This window comes from Dryas octopetala, chromosome 5 (genome assembly GCF_963921425.1).
Source record: "Dryas octopetala chromosome 5, drDryOcto1.1, whole genome shotgun sequence".
Lineage (NCBI taxonomy): Eukaryota > Viridiplantae > Streptophyta > Magnoliopsida > Rosales > Rosaceae > Dryas > Dryas octopetala.
Window position 1 is genome coordinate 9,101,332 of NC_141370.1, and position 23,811 is coordinate 9,125,142.

Genomic DNA, 23,811 nt, shown 5'->3' on the forward strand with positions numbered 1-23,811 from the left:
AATTTAAGAAAAAATTTGAATTAAAAATCCCAATCAGAAGGTCTTCTTCAGCCATTTGGAATTTTGGAGTTTGGACTTTGTACTCTGGGATACAAACGAAAAGAAGGGTGCTACGGTCCAAGCAAAGAGTAGCTGAAGAAGCATACCAACAGCAAATACTCGATGAAAGCTACAGCCAAGTGGTCTAGCTGAAGGCGATGGAAGCAAAGCAAAAGCAGCACAACAAGACCCACAAAATCCACCATCACCAACTCTCCAACATTCTCCTACTAATATTCCATTCCCTCGTCCTCTTCAAGCTTCTCCACTCTCTTAATACCCCCTAAATGTCGTTCAACCCCAACCCCTCCACGCTACGACTCCATTGGCACAATGCACCCACCAGACCTCGCCTGCTTCAGCCTCTCCCATTTCATGATCGAATCCCAGCCGTCCGATCCCGATTGCCTCTTCCTTGGCGGCCTCTTCCTCCACCCCAACCACACCATCCCCTCTTTTCTTTCCTTGATTCCGTCCAAGACCCGTTTGCATTCGGGTTCGGGTTGTCGTTTAAGGGGTCGTCGGAAAACGGTGCGTTTTGAAGGTTCAAGAGGTGGTGGGTTGTTTTTGTCGGTGAGCTTGTCGATAAAGGGGAGTGAAGGGGATGGTGGCGAGGGGTATGTTCGGGAATCAGGAGAAGTCCTGGGGAAAAATGGGAATAAAAGTTCTTCGTTGGAGGAGGAGGTGGCCGTGGCGGTGTTCAAGAAGGGTGGGAGTGAGACTGTGAGGAAGGGATCGGGTGCTATGAATATTACCAAGCATCTTTGGTCTGGAGCTGTTGCTGCCATGGTTTCGAGGTTCGTTTCCTAAACCATTACATTTCATTTTAAATGTTTTTGTTTGATATTTTTTTCTTTATTTTGTTGGTGAATTTACAGAGTTTATTAGATTAAGAGTAGAGTTTTCGAGTGTTGCATCATACGTTAAAAAGAAACAGAAGAAAAAAGTCTTAGTTTTTCCAAGGATATAAGCTATTTTTAAGCCGTCACCCAGATAGATATATGACTATATTACGCACTGTAAGTCCAGGTTATATGTTTTTGGATCCTTAAAACTAAAAACCCAAATGATAAATTCTTTCTTATCCTATGATTTTGAAGCAGCTTAATAGGAGTATCCAATTCGATTTTCTATCTGATTGTGGCTCTAAATTATAATATGTTGTACTTAAATTGGGTAATGGTACATCATATTATTCTGTTTGGTTCATGCATAATCTTTCTAAGTCTTGGTATTTTCTGTGCCCATATGGATGCTGGTGTATTAGAACGTTTGTTGCTCCTCTCGAGAGGCTAAAGCTGGAATATATAGTTCGTGGCGAACAGAAGAACCTTTTTGAGCTCATCAGGACAATTGCAGCTACTCAAGGGCTAAAAGGATTCTGGAAAGGAAATTTTGTCAATATTCTTCGCACTGCACCATTTAAGGCTATCAATTTCTACGCTTACGATACTTACAGAAATAATCTGATGAAATTGTCTGGGAATGAGGAATCCACAAATTTTGAGAGGTTTGTTGCTGGTGCTGCGGCTGGAATTACAGCTACCTTGCTCTGCTTACCTATGGACACTGTATGTTGCAACTTAATACTATTATTTGGTTCAGTTAATATCATCTCATGAGCATATATTTTCCCAGTGTATCTTTCTTAATTTGTGTTAAAATTAATTTCTTCTTGTACTTTGTAGTTAGTGCAATGTGCCGAATGGGGGGTGATGGTGACCTACAATTTTACGGGTCAAACTTAAGAGTCTCCACGGTGTAAATTCTATTGTTTGCACTTGAGAACTCTGATCTGGTTTAACTTGATAAGATCTGGCCTAGGGGAAGAGAGGAAGGGGGGAGGGGTTGCTTTTGTGTTTAGAGCTTGCAGTATATTGTTCATGAGAATTGATAAGATGTTTGATTATTAGCCATTTAAAACCATATGCTAAGCCTTCAGTGCTGTTTACTTAGTCTTGGATGAAAACCCCCATGATTCTTCCACTGCAACTGCTTCGTTTCCAAATGTGTCAAGCACCCTAGCCAATGAGAGCATGATAAAAAGGCTCCAGGAGTATCCCTGTGTCAAACATTAGAGTTTCTGTATTATCTTAGGCTAAAATGCTTGCCGTACAGTCCACCTTGAGTTTCTGTGTTTCTTTTGCTTTTTCTAGATCTCTTATAAATAATTCTCCCCCTTTCACAGTGTAAATAATTTAACCAGTTACAATCCAAGTTTAAGAAAATGGGGGAATAAGATGAAGAAAGAAATGCCCCCTACCAGTCTGGACTACTAGCCAAAATTGGACAGGGTAATAGCCTTAGCACATGTCTTATTATTATTATAATTTTTTTTTTTTCGTGGTTGGGGGGGCGCAGGGACATGTTAAATTGCCAAGAAGATCCTGAGCATATGCATATATTCTTTAATGGAAATAAGTTGAGTTGTATTATATGCTATCATGTGTAGCATACCTCAAGGATTATTTGGGTATACAATGGGAGCAAAGTCTTTCCATTGTCTTTTACAAGTCACTTGAAAATTTATTTTTGTTTTCTTTGTGAACCATTTTGGTAATGCCATTGTGATTTAGATGTGGCCATATCTTGGTTTGTGTTTTATATTTGTTGATAGTTCAACTTGCCCAACTCAAGTCTTGTTATCCAAGTCATATTCCAAAATGTCAATTATTTCAGATAAGGACAAAAATGGTAGCACCTGGTGGAGAAGCCTTGGGTGGTGTAATCGGTGCTTTCCGTCACATGATCCAAACTGAAGGATTCTTTTCTCTTTACAAGGGTTTACTACCCTCTATTGTGAGCATGGCACCTTCAGGAGCAGTTTTCTACGGTGTTTATGATATACTGAAATCAGCTTATCTGCATTCACCTGAAGGGAGGAAAAGAATCCAACACATGAAACAAGAAGGTGAGAAACTGAATGCTTTTGAACAATTGGAGTTGGGTCCCATTAGAACATTACTGTATGGGGCAATTGCTGGTGCTTGTTCTGAAGCTGCAACATATCCATTCGAAGTTGTGAGGAGACACCTCCAAATGCAAGTTCGGGCAAATAAGTTAAGTGCTCTTGCAACTTGTGTGAAAATTGTTGAGCAAGGAGGTGTTCCTGCTCTTTATGCAGGATTAATACCCAGCTTATTGCAGGTATGGTACTTTGATGATTCTTTAGTCGAAAACACTTTTGGTTTCTGTGTAATTAGCTGCGTTAAAAATGATAACATAATATAAGAGGTTTTATGATATTATAGAGTTGATGATGCTTGAGAATTCTTGTTCTTAATCTTTTAAATTAACAGTTAGCGACTAGCGTAGTGATATAAGCAAGGGAATAATTATGTTTTAACTTATTGTAGAGGATGAAGTGAGGTGAGAAATTTTTTAAGTGTGTTCTGTTATTTTCATTTGGTAATTAGAGTAGGTTCCATAACTTGATACCCGAATATGTTAACCTTTTGCATATTGTTAATGTCACCACATTTTTTTTTTGTTGAGAGCTTATCATATTACATCAATTTATTATGACATTTCTTTACATAATTTTGTCTTAACTTTTCAGGTTTTACCATCAGCTGCCATCAGTTATCTTGTATACGAGTTCATGAAGATTGTTCTCAAAGTAGAGTCCACATAGACACTATACTTCTCAATCCACATCAAGTTCCAAAGGTTCTTGTCGAGGTTGAGGTTGAGGATGAAGATATAGTTTGTGGTTGGTCTTGTGTTTTGTTTTGTTTTTTTTTTTTTTAAGAAAAAAAGGAGGCATACTCTTCTAGCTCTTTACAATGTTTTCAGTTGGCTTTTTGTGATATGGGACAAGGAAATTAAATTCTTAGCGCAACTTAACAAAAAATTTTTGACTTTTTTTTATCTTAGTCTTCCATTGAAGTAGAACTTCCATGTAACAGATGTGTACACCTCCATCACGTGTGACTTATCATGTAACAAGAGATAGACAAATAAGGTGCTAAGTCACATATCGAGAGAGATACAGATAGGATATATGACTTTTATAGACGCACAAGGTGCGGTGCTAAGTGACATGACAAGAGGGATAGATACATATACTGAGCAAGTTTTTATTTTTATTTTTTTTTCCATTGGCATTTGAACAGTGTGAACAGGCAAGCCTTGGATCATGCAATAAAGCCATGAAATAATTTAGGGTCTAGGGCATGAATCAGAATAGAAACACAGTACAGGTCTACAAGAAATAACAAAAGGTGTTAAATCAATTCCATTTAAGAAATCGCATGAAATCCAAGATTCATCATTAGAATTGGGAGACGATCACAGAAAATAGAGATTGATCGAGCAATACAAGCTAGAATGCGTACCCAACAAGCATCATCATCAGATTTAAACTAGAACCCTATATCCCATCAATTGCATGAAACCAACTAATTAATTGCTCCCCAAGTCTCTGGTCGTTATTGTATGAGCCAGCCTAGCCTCTCTCTAACTTGCTCCAATTTCCTTTTGAAAGCCACGAGCTGTTCCACATTGTCATAAGCTTCAACGTCAAAGTCCAGTAGAGCCCTGAAATTGAATTCGACATCTTGGACATAAGAATTAGAGGCGGTGGAAGCAGCAGCAGGAGGAGCAGTGGTGGTAGTGATGGGGACTTGGTCAACAAGAAAGTCAAAGGAATGAGGAGAGGAGGCATGGAAGTAGGGTCGACCGGCCTCGGAGAAGACGACAATGGCAACATCAGAGCCGGAGAGGGTGGTGAACTGCTGGGCTTTTTTGAAGAGACCCTTTCGCCTTTTTGAGAATGCCACCATGCGATGCTGCTTGTCGGCGATCTTCATCATGGGAATATGCTTTCTTGCCATGATGGTCAAGAAACTGTGAATGTCTGTGTTTGTTTGTGTGAAATTACACAACAGAGAAACTGATCGAGAATGAACTGTGTTTGATCGAACTGGGTTTCTATTTTATAATGCAAGTGTTGTGCATGTCCTATATAATTAAGGATTGGATTTCCTGCGTGGGATGGGAATGCTTTCCTCGTTAGATTATTAATTAACCTCAAAACTCAAAAGTGAACTTTCCTTCCTCTTTCTTTTTTTTTTTTTTTAATTTCCAAAACTGAACTCTCTTTATATATAGGAAATTAAGAATAAATTAGCATGCATGACAAGCACCGTACTTAATCTCTAGTACACCTATTGTTAAAGGGAGGTGATTTTTACACTCAACTTTTTTCCATTTACACTTTTTTTATTTTTTTAAAATGTTTTATCATATTTTATTACTTATATTTTCAAATCTACCCTTATAGTTTTTGACTTGCAAAATAATTTTTTTAAAAATTTTCATTGAAGACGTTCATGTAGCTTGTTACTAGAAAATGGTCTTTTTGGTCAAATCTACCCTTATAAAAATGGTCTTTCCAAGTAAGCTCTTTAAATATGAATATAGACGTTCCTCTGGCTTGTTATTTGCATTGAAGGCATAAAAATGGTCTATTCTAGCAAAGTTCTCTTTTAACACGTAGCCTTCTACACTCCTCTCTCTGTGTGTTTTTTGTTTGTTTATTTTCTATGAACAATAGAAATTAAAACTCTTTGAATTATACAACTTTTGTACTCTCTCTCGACCTTTGCCTTTAATTGGAGAATTGTCTTTTTTTGGTAAAATTTAATTGGTGAATTTTCGTGTCCTCACTATTCTTTCATTAAGAGACTACTGTACTTTTTTTTGTTTGTTTAAAAGATTGATGTAGTCCTTCACTTACATGTATCATTTGTGCATTCTTTATTCTTTATTAGAATCGTAAAATATATTACAAAATTGAGTTCTTTAAACTAACATTGCATTCTAGTAACAAGCTACAAGAACATCTTCAATGAAAAATTTTAAAAAATTATTTTGCAAGTCAAAAGCTATAAGGGTAGATTTGGAAATATAAGTAATAAAATATAATAAAACATTTTTAAAAAAATAAAAGGAGTGCAAATAGAAAAAAGTGGAGTGCGAAAATCGCCTCCCTTGTTAAATATAACAATTAGGTAACATTTGTAACCTCTAGGTCACTTAGCTTATTTAGTTTAGTTTCAATTCATTTTTTTAGTGTTGTTTGTTTTGAATTTTTTTCTCGGGAAAAATTTTCAAAAATGACATGTACTTTGAGGTCAATCTTATTTTAGGACACGTGTTTGATTTTGTGTTAGTGTAGAACATATATTTACAATTTGTGTTATTGTGAGACACACCGTCAACTCTGTTAAAAATAGACCATGTGCACAACACGTGACGTATTTTGATGGGGCAAAATTGACAATTCAACCTCTATATTTTAAAAACAAATAAAAACTTTAAAAATTTAAAAAAAAATAAAAGAGATAAGGAGGAGGTAGGCAGGTAGGCAGCGCAACCCTCTCCGCACCCAGCCCCAACCCACCTTCGACAACGGCTCATCCTCCCCGCTCTCTCTATCTCTCCCTCTCTTCCTTTCTTCCTCTCTGTCTTTTTCTCTCTCTCCCAAGAATTGAGATCACATTTTGCAATTGCTCAAACTTCTCTTAGCCCTATACAAAACCTACAAAACAACCACAACCATAAAGAGATTCTCTCCACGCCAAGAACCTACAGAACAACCACAATCAAATGCCTTTCAAAACCCCTAATTTCCCAAATTAGGGTAAGAAACACTCAAAAGCTCAAAAAATAAAAAATAAACAATCCAATTTTGTAGTTGAAAGAAAAACAATCAATTTCCCATATCAGTTTGACGCCGATCTAGAGAGCAGTGACCTCGCCGGCCTCCCTCACAGCTCCAGCAGTGGGTTACAGTGAAGAGAGAGAGAGAGAGAAGAATAGATAGAGAGAAAGTGACAGAGATATAGAGAGATAGGAAAGAGACAGAGAGATGCAAAGAGAGAAAGAGACAGAGGAAAAAAGGAAGAGAAAGAGACAGAGGGGAGGGTGAGCCGTCGTCAGAGGTGAGTTCGGGCTGGGAGTGGAAGGCCTGGTAGGGAGAAGGGTGCGACATCGATCTCCTCTTCTTTCATTTTTTTTTTTGTTTTAACCTTTTTAAAATTAATTTTTAATATTTTAATTTATTTTTAGTATTAATCTTTTTTATTTTTAGTTTTAATAATATTTATTAAGTTAGAAATTGAATTAAAGTTTCATTTAATATGAAATGACCAAATTATCCCTCATTTGGACGGCAAATGTAACAGAGTTGACGATGCATCCCACAATAACACAAATTGTAAATATGTGCCCTACACTAACACAAACTCAAAAGCGTGTCCTAAAATAGAATTCACTCCAAAGTACGTGTCCTTTTGGGTGGGTTAAGGTTGTGTTAGTTTCAGTTTTTAATTTTGAGTGGGTTGGACTTATATTAGTTTTAGTTTTTATTTTGGGTGAGTTGGGCTTGTGTTAGTTTTAATTTTTTATTGGGCCTTCTAAAAAGTTAAATGCAAGTTAAATTTGTGTGTTATGATAGTTTTGGTTAAATTTTTAGCTTGTCATGACTTTGAAATTAAGGCACTCTTTAGGAAAAACAACCCTAACTAAAACTGAACGTTGGGAAGACATAAAAAAACAAAAATACATAATTTAAATTCCCAATTTATTAAGTAAAAAGTGTAACTTAGGCTCTTATATCACCCTTAAATAGGTTTAATTTTTAGTTATCTAGACCATATGTTCTGCAATTGTATATTTGTTGAGTTTTTTACATCGTTTGAGTGACTAAATTAATTGTAGTTGAGGCCGCCTCATTATACAATAAAAGGAGAATATTTTTTCTTTGAGATCAAAATGACAGTAGAATTAGTTAAGATAATCAAAAAGTAGACAAAACTCTAAAATTTTCCTTGTAATTTGTTGATGTGCAAAATTCGTTACGCAGTTAACCTAGCCTCTAACCTCCATGTCAAGGCCTACGTTGATCACCATGTCACTCTCCTTCTACTATGCACACTAAAATAGAAAACACTAAGCATAAAGGGGCACCAGTGTCGTACCGGCCAAGGACCCTCCGACGCTCGATCAAGTCATAATCACACATTTTTTGAGTATTCTAGAGAGATAGAGTTGCATATCTTACCTGAGGGTTAGTGTGCCATATTTATAGTGATTATGGCCGATGGTCTCCTAGTCCTTGTCCAATTAGGGTTCCTGACAACTTGCCGCCTAAGTCTTAACTAAGGATAGGTCGTGACTCCTTGTTCAAGTAAAACACACATTCTCTTAGGCTAACTCTCGCGCAAGCTGGGCCTTCTAGTCAAGAAGCTCATCCACTCCACCCTAGTGGCCTACGGATCTCACCACATGGGACCCATAGGTCCCCAAGTGAAATCCTGGGCCAACACTGGTACCGAGTCATCCCCAGAGCGCCTCTTCCCTAGGGTGTCCCCCGGGTGTGGGCCTTTGAGACTCCTCTACAACGAAACCCTAAGCATAGATCATTGGGGCTTGGGCCTTCCATTAGTGCCGAGGCGCCTAAGCTACCCTTAGCCTTACACGTTCACTGCACCAAGACCCACTCAATCCTCGCGCTTTTATGATATTGAGCGCTCGCATCCATGAGTGCCAACTCATGGTCCATCATAGGCTACTACCCATGTCTAAGCCGAGGCTAGGCTAGCCTCGCTTCTCTGGGTCACCAGGCCTCACTGGCCTTGGTCCACTGGTCGCCAAGCCTGCCATTGAGCCTTGGTCCTTTGGGTCTCGAGCTCATGTTTGGGCCTCGCCCCCATCCATTAGACTCTTTTAGGCCTATAAACACGTTTCTAATATTTTAGGCCTTTTTCCTAGCCTATGTCTAGGCAAACAATGATCCAAAATATCATTTAAGACTCGTCGTTTCCATTTCTACGACGCGTAGTTCTGCTTGATCAATATGAGCATCAACATAAGTACATTAGCATTATTGTCAAAATTGGAGCTATATAGACAAAAGTGAAAACAAGACCCTAAGTACAAACTATAGAGACACATCTTATAATTTTTTGCTTTTGGAAATGTAAGTGTGTAAAAAAGGTTCAATTTTAACAATAAATTACTCTAAAGTCCAGTTTTTAAAAGATTGTTAAGTGGAAACTCAACCAAATAAAATCAAGTCAAAGCTCAATCTATTCGCGTGCGCGGGTCTAGATGCCGAAAATAAATTATCAAGCGCTCGGTAATCTTGCCGAGAGCTCGGTAGATACAGATGCATCTGCAACCTAGATTTTAAGTTGCATATGCATCTTTTTAAGGTTATAGATGTATCTTTTTAGGCTGCAGATGCAGCTTTTTAGGTTGCAGATGCAGCTTTTTAGGTTGTAGATGACAACTTTTAGGTTGTAAATGCATGTTTTAAATTGCAGATGCAAAGATAAGGTCGCAGATGTAGGTGTCAGATGTAGGTTGCATCTCACCTACATTTGCAACCGCCGAGCACTTGGTAAGAATTGTTGAGCACTCGGTAGAATAAATTAGGCTTTTACTTAAGTTTTGAGTCAGCTGGACCATGACTTATCTTTCTTTCTCATTTTGGACTTCTACTTAAAGCACCCTAAATTTAAACTTTCATCCCGAACCCTACAAGTTCGGTTATGTGTTGAGCTTCTGCAATTTTGTTGATCCAACGTAACAATTTTTATGCATTATCTCAAACAGGGCTACGTAAGAACTAATAATTAGAGAAAATTACAACTTGTTACTCTTTCACGATGTGAGCCCTTTTTTTTTTTTTTTTTCTTTTCCCCTAAAGCGATTTCAGCTTTTTTCTTTCTTCATTCTAACTTCTAAGTGCAATAAATCAAGTTTATTTACACTGATAGAACCAATAACCAAAAAAGAACAAATAAAATGGAGCATCTGGGAACTTTACAAAAGCAACATCGTTATCCACATGCATAAACTAGTTCGAACGATCAGGTTGGGTTCCTAAAAGGGCAACCTTGCAAGCATGGTTGGGCTCTAAAGTTCATGAAAGCTGTTGGACGCAAAGGAGGGAACAAAAATACGCCTCCCAAGTAACAAAAGATTTTGCTTATGCAAATAACATCCATATAGCTAAACATGAGTTCCTAACTCAACAAATTAGCCTACAACAACGCGAACTCCATAACCATCTATGTCCCGTCGGTATGATCTCCTAATTCTGAGCACTAGTTTAAACTGTCACTGCTGCCAACCATACTGTTGATTTCGATTGTTCACACCTCTACCAGCAGCAGGAACTCCATATTGACTTGTTTGGGAATAATTAGGAGGACCAACCCCATAATCACCACTTGGGGCTCCCCTCGGACCAGGAGCTGGCATACCACTCCCAGTATATGGTGGAGCCCGCCCTTGTGGTGGATATGGTCCACCACTGTAACCTCCAACTTGACCTCCACGATTCAGGTTGTAAGCCCCGCTCTGGTTTCCAGGAGGGTATCTGCTTGGACCTCCAGGAGGACCATGAGCCTTTCCATAGTGGTGGTGACCAGGTCCAACAGACAATGGGGGCTGTGAATCATTCATCGGATGATTTGGCAATTGCCAGTGTGGAGGAGCTTGCCCGGTATGTTGTATGGGAGGTAGGCGAGAATACTTCTGAGGATGCTGGAATTTTTGTCTCTTTGCTAATTCTTCATTTTGCCGCTGCTGCTGCTTCTTTTTCTTTGTTTGGAATTCATGTGATGATTCATACTTAGGCAGGCTGTATGATCAAAGATAAGCACAGTTCAACATATCATACAAATACAAAGAGATGCCTAGAACCACACTTTTCAGAAGAGACCCAAATGAGAACCCCTCAAATATCACAATAACGGGTCATACCCTAGGCCCACCACTTTCAGAAAAGGGGACAAGTATTTGGCTACTACAGCTGGTTGGAGGCACACATCTGATGAGCAAAAGATGCTTAAATATGCACATTTATAAAAGCCAAGTGCAAGAAAGCAAAAAAGAGCAAAATACAAATTGTCACCCTGAGTAACTGGGTTTTTCACCAACTGTGAGGAATTGTTGAGAAATACCTATTCGAATATATCAAGTGATCTAACAAACTCAATGGGAACAAACAGACAATTTAAAGATGGTAAAACACACCTCTTTGGATCACAGGGCAAAGGGTCAACCCAGAAATACTCTGCATCCAGTGCTTGCTTCGCAGTCCACCTCTACATAGGAGACAAGTAGATAAAAAGGAAAATTATAAAAGCACCCAATATTTTACTACAAAACGAGAAGTGGCAGTCTGCTCAATCTCCATTATCAAATTCAGTCCTACAAAATTGCAGCTAAGAGGGCCAAAAGCTTGATTTACAGTAAGAGTCATGTACCATAGAGTTTGTTAATATACGATTATATTCCTTTCATTAAGCCTCCTGACCATGTGTACTATGATTAATTCAAAGCTTAAAGTAGCTTCAAACATATATTCAGCCTATCATTCATTATTTGTTTGAGCCAGCATATCTTTGGATCCAAAATTCAAACCAAAGAACGGCAACAAAATCATGCTAGTGCAACTGATACATCAAATACTTTAAAAATAAAATAAGAAACTAAACAAGCAAAGCATCAAATGATTCTTAACAAAATTAAGTCTCCAACATAATTGGTAAATAATATATTTATTGCAACAAGAACAAATATTTCAAATTCAAGTGATACCTGATTTGGATCAAGAGTTAACAAGTGGTCGAGCAAATCAAGAGCATGACCGTCAAAACTGTAATGCAACATTTAAAAAAATTGGTAAACAAAATCAAATAGCTTAGCAAAGTTAATAATCAAACGTAAAACTTGAGACTCATCAATTATTTACTTACTGTCTGAAAATTTCCCTGACACGTCGCTTCATGGTCCTTGTTGGCTTGAATTTACTATACCAAGGATTTTTTGAAACGTCAGGCCAGTTGGTCTCTTCAGGTGATCCACAAAGCTCGAATATCTTGTTCAGTTGGTCAGACTACAATAAATATGAAGAAATTAAATATCATAAACAGAGCCTTGTGAAAGAGTTGGTCCATGTTGTCAATTTTTTTTTTTTTTCTTCTGTGATCATTTGATAAAGATGTCTAATGCACTAAGTACTACCACAAGACTCACAATTGATACATAATAGCACATGTAAAAATATGGGGATAACTTTAAAAAGAAAAAACAATGTAAAATATTCTCATATCATAAATTCAAGGTCATCACTTCAAGGCCACATAAGTTTTCCGGTTCTATGATCACGCATCTCTTCAATTCTTTAAAAAACCACCAAGTTTCAAAAACAAATCAAATTCTCCCTGAACCCGCCACATATTGCTACTTCATCACAAGCCACCTCAAACATTTAAGCATCAAAAACCATTCCTAAATAATAACAGCCTCTAATAGGGTGTAGAAAGATGTAACTTTTAGTTCAAAGGCTATGTTAGTAACTACACCATAAAGGATGAAACAAGTTGGTAGTAGATTCCACAGAGCTTGGCTCTCACTATTATACATCCTTGGCACATGTAACCCTCAACCAATTTGTGTATTTCCTAAAAATCATTGAGATTTTTAAACCTAATATTTTTCTTTGAATATATCATTAAAATAAAAGCTGAAGCAATCCATAGTCAACTGAATTAAAACCTCAGACTATCAATTTGCAAAACTAGCCAAAATGTGTAAGCTCGTCAATTCTAAAACTTATTATAAGACTAAGGAAGAATTTGAGGGATGTCTAACTTCATTTCTTCCTTGCAAAATTGGCTTTCCATGCAGAAGTTCAGCAAAAATGCAACCAACAGACCACATGTCAACAGCTGGACCATACTTTGTGGCTCCAAGCAGCAACTCTGGGGGCCTGCTCCAACCATATCAATTTTATGCACTAACTAAACATTGACATACTCTTCGAAAGAATCAATGCTTTAGCAAGTATGAAGTAAATGTTTACCTATACCACAACGTAATAACACGATTTGTAAGATTTCCACCATGGTTATTACAAAAGGATCTTGCAAGCCCAAAGTCTGCTAGCTTCAATTTCCCCTCATTATCTATCAAGAGATTAGAACCTGCAACAATAGGCTTTATTCAGAGATAGCTCCAGTTGCAAAAGATTAACAATCACATCCAGCAAAGGAAACGATATAACTTGTTGATTAACCTTTGATGTCACGATGAAGCACTTGATTTACGTGACAGTAATGGAGCCCAGTCAATAACTGCTTCATATAGCACTGAAGAATAAAAGGTGAGAAAAATGATAGGTATTTGATGTTACAGAAAACTCCTTTCCCAAATTTAACAACATATAACACCTTTATCTGGGGAACTGTAAATCTCAGTCCAGGTCGATCAGCAAGGCCTGTCAAATCATGGTCCATATACTCAAAAACCATATAGATGCCACCCCTGAACTTATTATTATCTGTAACCAACAAAACACATGTCAGAACTACCCCCTACAAATTTAGGTACAAGTAACACTATCAAAATTGCACAGGCACACAGAAGTAACAAACACAACTAACTAGGATTTCATGCAACAGCTTTTTGTACCTTGATTCCCTCGCTCATCCCGTTCAGGATCTGTAAAAGAGAAACAAAATATTCAAGGGCAAAGAGAATCAGTATAACTGTTATGAAATTTGGAATTTTGATGCAAGGTAATTCTTGATCAATAGAAACTAAAGTACCTGCAGAAGTTACAATCTCTTTCAGTTTAACAATATTTTCATGGTGAAGCTTCTTCAGAATTTTAATTTCCCGAATTGCTGTAATAGGAAACTGCATAAACAAAGCAACAATTCCGTACTGATTATTAAAAGATGTGTGAAATACGTGTGTGCCTCTCTGTCGGTATGTGTAACACGGTTGCACCAAAATATGGGTGTATGTGTGTCGCTTGTAACAGGGTTGCACCAAAAAACCCATATATTTCACATAATCCAAATGATTTGTGATGAAATATAATTCTTCATATAATAAGAACGCATGGTGAATGGAAAGATAATTACCCCTTCTTTTTCATTATCCATGCGTATCTTTTTCAAAGCAACAATTTCCCCAGTTCCGGTTTCTCTGGCCATGAACACTTGACTGCAAAAACACAAGCAATGCAAAAGGAGAAAATAACTCAATTAATTCATAATTAAGCATAATCCACATGGTTATTTGTGTTTCTTTATGTGAAAACAAAGTAAATATGTTGCTTCATATCAAACATAATTTGCCAAAGCGTTTGACATTAAAATCCTAACCCCTAACCATAATTTGTCACAGTTTTTGACCATGAAAACCTATCTTTTTAACAGTTCCCCTTACTCTATCTCTTCATAGACTGTCATCACTGTTGCAGTCTATAACATATTAACATTTATAGAAACCATTAAAGATTTGTGCAAATTTGTACTTTTACTGATGCACTCCTGGAAAAGAAGAAAGCAAGAAGTTAAGAGAGATGAAAAGGAAGGAGGTGGTGTCTTCTCTGTCCACTCATAAAGACAGCACAAAATGTGATCCTTCATCTCCACTGAAGATGAGTACGAAAAACAGTACTCAAAGTCAAAGAACCGCTTATTGAGCTACCGTGAAAATGCGCATTATTACCAATCCCAACAAGTAAAGATCAATAATTTAACGAAGAAAAAGAAACAGTCTACCTTGAACTGCATTACACCCTTACATCTGATTCATCATGTCTAACAATAAACAGAACATGAGATCCAAATCTTACTGGCCTGGCACAGGTGTCCTCTGTTACATCACTTTTTTTTATTTAAAAAATTTTCTTCCCCAACACAACAAATTGATAAATGTCTAATCAATTTTATGATTTAAGGATCAAAATTTAACTAATTTTTCTATTTTCCTTCTAATCTTTTTTTTTTTTTTTTCTCACTTTCTCTATAGAATACCATACACATAAATACAGATATAAGTCTTACATTAAAATTAACTTCCATGCTCTCCTTCAATCGAATATTAATCATATAAGAATATTAGCAGTAAAAGATATGATACATATGATAAGCAATTAAACTTAATGAGAAAACAATCATTATTAATAAAAAATAAAAAAAAGGCAAAACCTCCAGCACCAAGAACATAGAATAAATCAAAATACTTTTACAATAGTAACAGTATGGTTTGGAATTTATCAATTTATAAATAAAATTTTGATCATTCTTGAATTATTTATACTTCAATTGCTAATTGAAGTAAAAGGGTATTCATCATTCATCATTAAGTGCATGTTTTTCCAATTCTTTTGCTTCTTGAAAGAACATAATGCAGAGAGAGACGGACTGACCCATAAGTGCCTTCGCCAATTTGCTCGAGTTTCTCGAAGCAGTCGACGGTTCGAGATCCCCATGATGAAGGTAACTCTTCGGTATTGAGCTGCCCAAGTGCCGCCGAAGCCATCCCTCCAAAGCACAAAGAGAAAACGTTTCCCAAAGGCTGAGACTGGGCTTGAGAGAGAGAGAGAGAGAGAGAGAGAGAGAGAGAGGGAGAGAGGGACTCGAGTTGTTTGCTAATAGCTATTGAAACACACACTGACGCGGGCAGAGTTTAGGTTTCATTCCTAAACAAAAGTTAAAAGCCACCATTATACAACGGAATAAAGTAAAACTTCCGACTACAAAGTTTAAACTCGTAAAACAAATATAGCACTTTTGGTATTCCTGATTTTAGGCATAAATGCATAATCAAATATGACTTATGTGTTTCACTCCATATTATAGTTTGATAATCAAAATTAATTTCTTTTATGTCTTAATTCAAGGATTTTCTTTTAAAAAGATTAAAAAAATCAAAAATTATTTAATAATTTGATTAAAATATTATCATTTTAAGTGTTTATCGAATTATGATATTTATCTATTTATTTAATCATAATTTATCTGTTTTAGTGATTTCCAATTTATTTAATTTTTTACAAGAATAATCCGTATATAGAAATTTAAAAAATAGACAATTTTGATAATTGATTATAATTTGGAGTGAGTCCTACAATTGATACCTCTTTATATTAAAGATGAGATATACCTTAACGAAAGGGTTTCCACACTTATATATCTCTAATATTATATACATCAAATATGATATAAAGTTAACTAATTAGTAAATTAATACGAAGTTAATCATTCTTTTGGACCCACCACACGATATAATTTCATAATCCAAACTAGGGTTGCCCATTGGTCAGTTCGAATCAGCATTGGGGCTTACCAAACCAAAACCAAAAAATTCGGTATTTTTCAGTTTCGGTATTTTTCGGTTCGGTAATTTTTGGTAAATTTCAGTTTTCGATTCGATTTCGGTAATTTTGGTATCGAATAATTTAGGTTCATTTCGATTTACTTCGGCATATCTCCGGTTCATTTTCGGTTTATTTCAGTATATCTTCGGTTCATTTTCGGTTTAATGGAGGTCTAATACTAAATTTGGGCCCTCTATACCTTTAAGACCCATGTACTTTTTCTTGTTTTGATGGAGGTCCAATAATACAAAACCGCAGTCCACATTCTAACATTCCTCTTCTTCTCCGTCTATCTCTATTTCCCTCACTCTTTCTCTAACCTCACTCTCTCGTCTTCGCTGTGGAGCATAGCCCAACGGCTTCTCCGCTGGATCAGATCGACGAGCTTCGAGATCTAGCCGCCATTGGATATGGGTATAGGCGTGAAATCGTTCTTGACGAACCAGGAGATCGCTTCCAGAAGCGTGAGATCGTTCTTGATGAACCAGGAGATCGCTTCCAGGTCTACACCACTCTTCTTCTCTCTCTCTCGACGTATCAAGTCTCTTTCTTCTCTCTCGTATCTCGGCAAACCAAGTAGTTCATCTCTCTGGGTTGTTATGATTATTGATGTGTTGTTGTTTTTATTTCTTTATTTTTGTTTTGAAATTTTTGTATATATGCAGGAGGTTAATGATGAATTGATGGGAATTTCGTTGATGAAATTTGATGTTAATTCGTTAGGGATATTGGTGGTATTACCTCACTCCTATCTGGTTTTCTTGGGATGAAAATTGCCACTTATGCCAAAGCCAGGACAACATTGGAAGCAAGAAAAGGAGTTGGGAAGACCTTTATTGTAACGTTCATATCTGGTGCAGTGATGGGTTTTCTTCTTGCAGCAAATGGTCTTTTGGTACTTTATGTTACTATCAATCTCTTCAAGCTGTACTTTAGTGATGACTGGGAAGGCCTCTTTGAGTCAATTACTGGCTATGGTCTTGGTGGATCATCCATGGCTCTTTTTGGAAGAGTTGGTGGTGGTATCTATACCAAAGCTGTTGATGTTGGTAATGACCTTGTATGAAAGATTGAAAGAAACATTCATGAAGATGGCCCAAGAAACCCAGTTGTAAAGTTAGAAATGTTTGTTGATGCTTACTTGCTGCGTTAAAAAGTGGTGTTTGTAAATATAATTTTGAGCGGATGAATTGCAGGTAACATTGGACAATAGGTCATTGTTACTTACAAATAGTAACAATAGGTGATTGTTATTGCCAGGCAGTAGCAATAGGTACAGTAGTAATAGGTGATTGTTAGCAATATTTGATTGCTACTGGCAAATAATAGTAATCTATGATTGTCACTGTCAGGCAATAGCAATAGGTGATTGTTATTGCCAAGCAGTAACAATAAATGATTGTTATTATCAAACAATAACAATACATGATTGCTACTTAAGTGATTGTTACTGTCAGACAATGACAATATGTGATTGTTACTGTTATGCAGTAACAATAGGTGATTGTTACTGTCAAGCAGTAACAATAGGTGATTGTTACTATTCGATAGTAACAATTATATTTACTATTAAAATACAAAAGATTATGATGCCTCATCTTGATTTTTTTTGTTTTATGTTGGTTATTATTTAACATGTTTATGGAATGAAAAATATCTAAATTATGATTTTTTTTTTTTTGTAGTTTTTGTACCAATTGACATTGAAATGAAGAGAAAAAAAAAAGCATTTTTAAAAACATTGTAGCGCATTACAGTAACGCCGTTACTATAGCAGTGCTAATTTTTTAAATGTGGGCCGTTACAATATTTCACTGTAGTGGATGGACCGGATGAACAGTAAAATTTAAAAAATGGACTTTAAAACAAAAAACCCTTAATTTAATATGTACATATATATATATATTACTTACCTAAAGATGAGATTCTTATTTTCTTAAAAATAATAATATTTACTTTATTAGAGAATGACTATTTATCTTAACTCACATTTCTGATAATATTAATATGATAACATTATACAATTATATTTTCTTACAGTTGTTTAAGATATTAGTAATTTAATATTTATTGTACCACTAACATAATAGTATTATATAAGCATATATAACTAAATTTTGGTAATTGTTGATGCAAATTTCCGTAAGAAAGTTACAACAACTTAGGGGTGATGACTCGGCTGATCAGAAGCCTTGCCGGATGATGACGTGGATGTTGATTGAGATCTTCCTGTAGACAAACACAAGATCAAAGGAGATGGACCGGTGTGGTACCAGCCAAACACGCTCCGATGATGAAGTCAGTGATGTGTGTTTGATGGTGTTTGAATGGAAGTGAGGAAGAACATGTGATGAACTTGGGAGAATGGGAAGAACAAGGCAAATGTTCTGGGTTTATTCTCAGCAAGTCCAAGTGTGTTTTTGGTAAGCCAAAGTTTGTGCAAGTGTTTGCTTTGTGATGGCTGGGTGGATGGGGATTCTGGCTTTGTGCATATAAGTTGGTTTATATAGACAAGGGAAGGTGTGGAGAGTAAGTTACCTGTATGTGATTGAGTGGCTGAGAGAGATCCACGCGTTCGGTCATAACTAGTAGCATGCAAAGCTACTCACCTCCTTTGCATTCAATGCTGCATTGAATGCAAGGATGGAAGATCAGGTGGAATGCTCCAATAGTCATGGCTGTGAGCTGGAATGTCTTATCTGTCAGAGAGTCACGTCAGGTGCACTTGAGTATGGCGGTTCGTCCCAACGTGATCTTCTTTAGGATGGCGGTGGGAGGCCGAGCCGATCCGAACATATGTCCTCACGTGTAGACGTGAAACCCATGTGTGATCGGATCGGATTTAGACAAGTCGGCCAAGCCGATCAGGTGGGTAGTGCAGTGATCCCCTCAAGTGAAATCCGGCCGCAACTAGGTTTTGAGATGACGATCACCAAAGCCGAGCCGATCCGAACTGGGAATGGAATGGACTGAGTTGATGTGGTGATGTGGAGAGATCCACGTCTGATCGTGATCGATCATTGGTCCGGGCCGAGCCGAACCAATGGTTGAGATGATCAGGTGGTGACAAGATTGTCGAAGCACGTCTGATCGTGATCGGTCATTGGTCCGGGCCGAGCCGAACCAATGGTTGAGATGATCAGGTGGTGACAAGATTGTCGAAGCACGTCTGATCGTGATTGGTCATTGGTCCGGGCCGAGCCGAACCAATGGTTGAGATGATCAGGTGCTGACAAGATTGTCGAAGCACGTCTGATCGTGATCGGTCATTGGGCCGGGCCGAGCCGAACCAATGGTTGAGATGATCAGGTGCTGACAAGATTGTCGAAGCACGTCTGATCGTGATCGGTCATTGGTCCGGGCCGAGCCGAACCAATGGTTGAGATGATCAGGTGCTGACAAGATTGTCGAAGCACGTCTGATCGTGATCGGTCATTGGTCCGGGCCGAGCCGAGCCGAACCAATGGTTGAGATGATCAGGTGCTGACAAGATTGTCGAAGCACGTCTGATCGTGATCGGTCATTGGGCCGGGCCGAGCCGAACCAATGGTTGAGATGATCAGGTGCTGACAAGATTGTCGAAGCACGTCTGATCGTGATCGGTTATTGGTCCGGGCCGAGCCGAACCAATGGTTGAGATGATCAGGTGCTGACAAGATTGTCGAAGCACGTCTGATCGTGATCGGTCATTGGTCCGGGCCGAGCCGAACCAATGGTTGAGATGATCAGGTGCTGACAAGATTGTCGAAGCACGTCTGATCGTGATCGGTCATTGGTCCGGGCCGAGCCGAACCAATGGTTGAGATGATCAGGTGCTGACAAGATTGTCGAAGCACGTCTGATCGTGATCGGTCATTGGTCCGGGCCGAGCCGAGCTGAACCAATGGTTGAGATGATCAGGTGCTGACAAGATTGTCGAAGCACGTCTGATCGTGATCGGTCATTGGTCCGGGCCGAGCCGAGCCGAACCAATGGTTGAGATGATCAGGTGCTGACAAGATTGTCGAAGCACGTCTGATCGTGATCGGTCATTGGGCCGGGCCGAGCCGAACCAATGGTTGAGATGATCAGGTGCTGACAAGATTGTCGAAGCACGTCTGATCGTGATCGGTCATTGGTCCGGGCCGAGCCGAACCAATGGTTGAGATGATCAGGTGCTGACAAGATTGTCGAAGCACGTCTGATCGTGATCGGTCATTGGTCCGGGCCGAGCCGAACCAATGGTTGAGATGATCAGGTGCTGACAAGATTGTCGAAGCACGTCTGATCGTGATCGGTCATTGGTCCGGGCCGAGCCGAACCAATGGTTGAGATGATCAGGTGCTGACAAGATTGTCGAAGCACGTCTGATCGTGATCGGTCATTGGTCCGGGCCGAGCCGAGCCGAACCAATGGTTGAGATGATCAGGTGCTGACAAGATTGTCGAAGCACGTCTGATCGTGATCGGTCATTGGGCCGGGCCGAGCCGAACCAATGGTTGAGATGATCAGGTGCTGACAAGATTGTCGAAGCACGTCTGATCGTGATCGGTCATTGGTCCGGGCCGAGCCGAACCAATGGTTGAGATGTGACTGGAGAAAGATGATCTCCAGATCTGAGCCGAACTGATGGTGTTCGAAAAAGATAATCTCTCGAATTCCTGGTGGATCTCAATGTCGGTTCGGATCGGACATGGGTAACCCGGAGGTAAGAGCCGATCTCAGATGTACATGTTGTTGGCATTTGCTGAGCTAAGATGATGACACAGATGGCTGGGTCTGACCAAGTTGACCATCAAAGAGTCTGAGCAAAAATGGGACTTGGTGTGCCACGTGTTGGTCTGTGATTGGCCATTGAATCCATGTGGATTTATCCACAAACAGGAGTCCCCCAACTTCCGGTCCGAGCAGACTTGTGATGGATTGGAAGTTGAAAAAAGTGATGACCTGTAAGAAGTGACATTCGGCCTGACTTGGCCATTATGATAAAATGCAATGATAACTCTCAATTTATTTTCGGATCAGTCTGATGAGCATGACGAAAATAAGAAGAAACTATAAATCCCTGATGATCTCAGATGGGTTTGATGTGTCCATTGAGATATTAGGAATTTTGTTTTTGAGAAAAATATTCAAACTTACTTTCAGATCGGCTCGGTATGCACGATAAAAGTTTTGAGCTTGAAAATATTTTTCTTTTTGGAAATATCCTGTCGAACGTTAGGACTGTAGAAAGTCACTTCGGCTCGGCCAGGGATTTTTATAGACCTTTGAGTCTTTTCCTGCTTGGACCAGGTGTTTTTAGCTTCAAAATCTGAGAATCAATGTGGATCTAGATGTGTTCATCTATATTTGTCGAAAGAAGATCGGATCGGATAGTCCCCGATCTTGATCAAGTCAGAGGAAATGTTCAGAACACCATTGTAGAACCAGGCGAACACTTCAGTATTTGTGCGTAGGTATGCAAGTGCGTTTGAGCACTGAGCCGAGCTGATCTGAGTCTTGAGCCGATCCGAACAGGTTGGTCCGATTTCTCCTCGAAAAAACCGGGACTTCTTCCCAATCCCTAACAGGAAGAGGCCGAACCGATCAGGCGGATCATGCAGTAGTCCTTTCAAGTGAAATCCGGCCGTGACTAGGATTTGAAATGATGATCACCAAAGCCGAGCCGAGCCGAGCTGGGATAACTAAGAAAAGATGAACACTCAATTCTTAGAAGATTCTCAGATCGGGTCGGATTGGATGTGGGGTATCCGCCGGGATGATCCGACCCGATCTGAAGGGTCAGAGGCGAAGTCGAAGGTCTCAGCCCTCAACCAAATGAGCATCTCTGGTTTCAACGGTGTTGGTGGTCCTCCTTGGGTCAGTGATCTTCACCCTTGGGGCTCCGGTCAGGAATCGATTAATCTTGCCAGCTCGGGCGAGAGTCTCTATTGCGTCGCGAAGAGAGTAGCAGTTGTTCGTGACGTGACCATGGTTGGGCCGAGCCGATCCCGTGTAGGTTGTCTGCCGGTCTGGGTGCTGGAAGAGGAAGGTTCGGGCTCTTCTTCCGGGATTACGTTCGGCTGCGGACCAAGTCTACTCTTGGTTGGAGTTCTTTGTTCGGCCGATCTGGTCCGTATTGGGTTTCCGAGTGGAGTCCCCAGTCTGGTTCGGATCGGCGATCTCGGTTCCTCGCTCGGATCATCATGGTAACTTCCGGGAGGTGAAGTAGAGCCTCTGACATAGGCCTGGCGTTTTTGTTGGATGATCTGCCGAGCATCTAAGAACTCGAGCTGATCAATCAAGGGCATACTCTCGAAGCCAGGGAATGAGCAATCGATGTTCCGTCGGCAAGGGTGATTGTCGATGTCAGCCTGAGTGACTTGTGGGGGACGAGCTGGAGAAAGAACCTCGGGATCAGCTCGGGTCATTCTCGTGTTATTGCCGATCCGAACACTCATCCCTTGCTGAGCTCGGAGGCGTTACAGTTCGGCGGTCTGTTCTGCCTGTTTGGTAAAAAGCTCATTGTTCTGCCTAAGAAGTTCGTTCTCAGCAGAAAGTTGTTCTTGATTTACCCTTCTCAAGAGCCTATTGGTAGCTCTGAGATCGGCTGGGTCATTGCTGATCCCAGCTCTTCCAGAGGGATTGGCCCTTCTCGTCTTTTCAGGTGTCTCAGGCTGATGTTGTTCATCATTCTGGGATCCTCCTGAGGAAGAGCTACTGTCGCGAAAGATGGTAGTCATGATGACTCTGTGTGAAGGAAGAGCTTAGCACTTGTGGTGATGAACACAACGGCTGAAGTCGATCTTCCCACAGACGGCGCCAATCTGTTGATGCAAATTTCCGTAAGAAAGTTACAACAACTTAGGGGTGATGACTTGGCTGATCAGAAGCCTTGCCGGATGATGACGTGGATGTTGATTGAGATCTTCCTGTAGACAAACACAAGATCAAAGGAGATGGACCGGTGTGGTACCAGCCAAACACGCTCCGATGATGAAGTCAGTGATGTGTGTTTGATGGTGTTTGAATGGAAGTGAGGAAGAACATGTGATGAACTTGGGAGAATGGGAAGAACAAGGCAAATGTTCTGGGTTTATTCTCAGCAAGTCCAAGTGTGTTTTTGGTAAGCCAAAGTTTGTGCAAGTGTTTGCTTTGTGATGGCTGGGTGGATGGGGATTCTGGCTTTGTGCATATAAGTTGGTTTATATAGACAAGGGAAGGTGTGGAGAGTAAGTTACCTGCATGTGATTGAGTGGCTGAGAGAGATCCACGCGTTCGGTCATAACTAGTAGCATGCAAAGCTACTCACCTCCTTTGCATTCAATGCTGCATTGAATGCAAGGATGGAAGATCAGGTGGAATGCTCCAATAGTCATGGCTGTGAGCTGGAATGTCTTATCTGTCAGAGAGTCACGTCAGGTGCACTTGAGTATGGCGGTTCGTCCCAACGTGATCTTCTTTAGGATGGCGGTGGGAGGCCGAGCCGATCCGAACATATGTCCTCACGTGTAGACGTGAAACCCATGTGTGATCGGATCGGATTTAGACAAGTCGGCCAAGCCGATCAGGTGGGTAGTGCAGTGATCCCCTCAAGTGAAATCCGGCCGCAA

General features: G+C 39.5%; 3 protein-coding genes and 1 pseudogene across 3 annotated transcripts; 2 read left to right on the plus strand and 2 right to left on the minus strand.

The window, feature by feature from the left end:
- Positions 1-358: 358 nt before the first annotated feature.
- LOC147284055 (Mitochondrial substrate carrier family protein) lies at positions 359-3,781 on the plus strand. The gene is made up of 4 exons (XM_086244561.1): positions 359-836; positions 1,307-1,610; positions 2,719-3,186; positions 3,599-3,781. Exons 1-4 carry the CDS (start codon positions 373-375, stop codon positions 3,671-3,673), a joined length of 1,311 nt encoding a protein of 436 aa, XP_086100687.1. The 5' UTR covers positions 359-372; the 3' UTR covers positions 3,674-3,781.
- A 438-nt stretch (positions 3,782-4,219) lies between these two features.
- Positions 4,220-4,874, minus strand: LOC147284056 (agamous-like MADS-box protein AGL62). Its single transcript, XM_086245648.1, has 2 exons — positions 4,503-4,874; positions 4,220-4,243 (listed from the first exon to the last, which is right to left on the minus strand). The coding sequence occupies exons 1-2, from the start codon at positions 4,872-4,874 to the stop codon at positions 4,220-4,222; spliced, it is 396 nt and encodes a 131-aa protein (XP_086101774.1).
- A 4,959-nt stretch (positions 4,875-9,833) lies between these two features.
- LOC147284057 (cyclin-dependent kinase C-1-like) lies at positions 9,834-15,500 on the minus strand. The gene is made up of 12 exons (XM_086243334.1): positions 15,287-15,500; positions 13,992-14,073; positions 13,671-13,761; positions 13,534-13,563; positions 13,293-13,402; positions 13,139-13,211; positions 12,926-13,046; positions 12,715-12,832; positions 11,817-11,956; positions 11,659-11,716; positions 11,092-11,162; positions 9,834-10,696 (listed from the first exon to the last, which is right to left on the minus strand). Exons 1-12 carry the CDS (start codon positions 15,397-15,399, stop codon positions 10,171-10,173), a joined length of 1,533 nt encoding a protein of 510 aa, XP_086099460.1. The 5' UTR covers positions 15,400-15,500; the 3' UTR covers positions 9,834-10,170.
- A 1,147-nt stretch (positions 15,501-16,647) lies between these two features.
- Positions 16,648-17,303, plus strand: LOC147284058 (pyrophosphate-energized vacuolar membrane proton pump 1 pseudogene; annotated as a pseudogene).
- Positions 17,304-23,811: the final 6,508 nt, after the last annotated feature.

What these genes read in the sequence shown, in the direction of transcription:
- LOC147284055 (XM_086244561.1), top strand. Translation starts at nt 373, where the DNA reads ATGCACCCACCAGACCTCGCCTGCTTCAGCCTCTCCCATTTCATGATC. An exon ending in GTTGCTGCCATGGTTTCGAG is followed by an intron (nt 837 to 1,306) that starts GTTCGTTTCCTA and finishes CTGGTGTATTAG; the next exon opens with AACGTTTGTTGCTCCTCTCG. An exon ending in TAATACCCAGCTTATTGCAG is followed by an intron (nt 3,187 to 3,598) that starts GTATGGTACTTT and finishes TTAACTTTTCAG; the next exon opens with GTTTTACCATCAGCTGCCAT.
- LOC147284056 (XM_086245648.1), bottom strand. Translation starts at nt 4,874, where the DNA reads ATGGCAAGAAAGCATATTCCCATGATGAAGATCGCCGACAAGCAGCAT. An exon ending in TCAAAAGGAAATTGGAGCAA is followed by an intron (nt 4,244 to 4,502) that starts GTTAGAGAGAGG and finishes TATTTCTTGTAG; the next exon opens with ACCTGTACTGTGTTTCTATT.
- LOC147284057 (XM_086243334.1), bottom strand. Translation starts at nt 15,399, where the DNA reads ATGGCTTCGGCGGCACTTGGGCAGCTCAATACCGAAGAGTTACCTTCA. An exon ending in GCTTCATCGTGACATCAAAG is followed by an intron (nt 13,047 to 13,138) that starts GTTAATCAACAA and finishes CTATTGTTGCAG; the next exon opens with GTTCTAATCTCTTGATAGAT. An exon ending in TAACTCTTGATCCAAATCAG is followed by an intron (nt 11,163 to 11,658) that starts GTATCACTTGAA and finishes TCTCCTATGTAG; the next exon opens with AGGTGGACTGCGAAGCAAGC.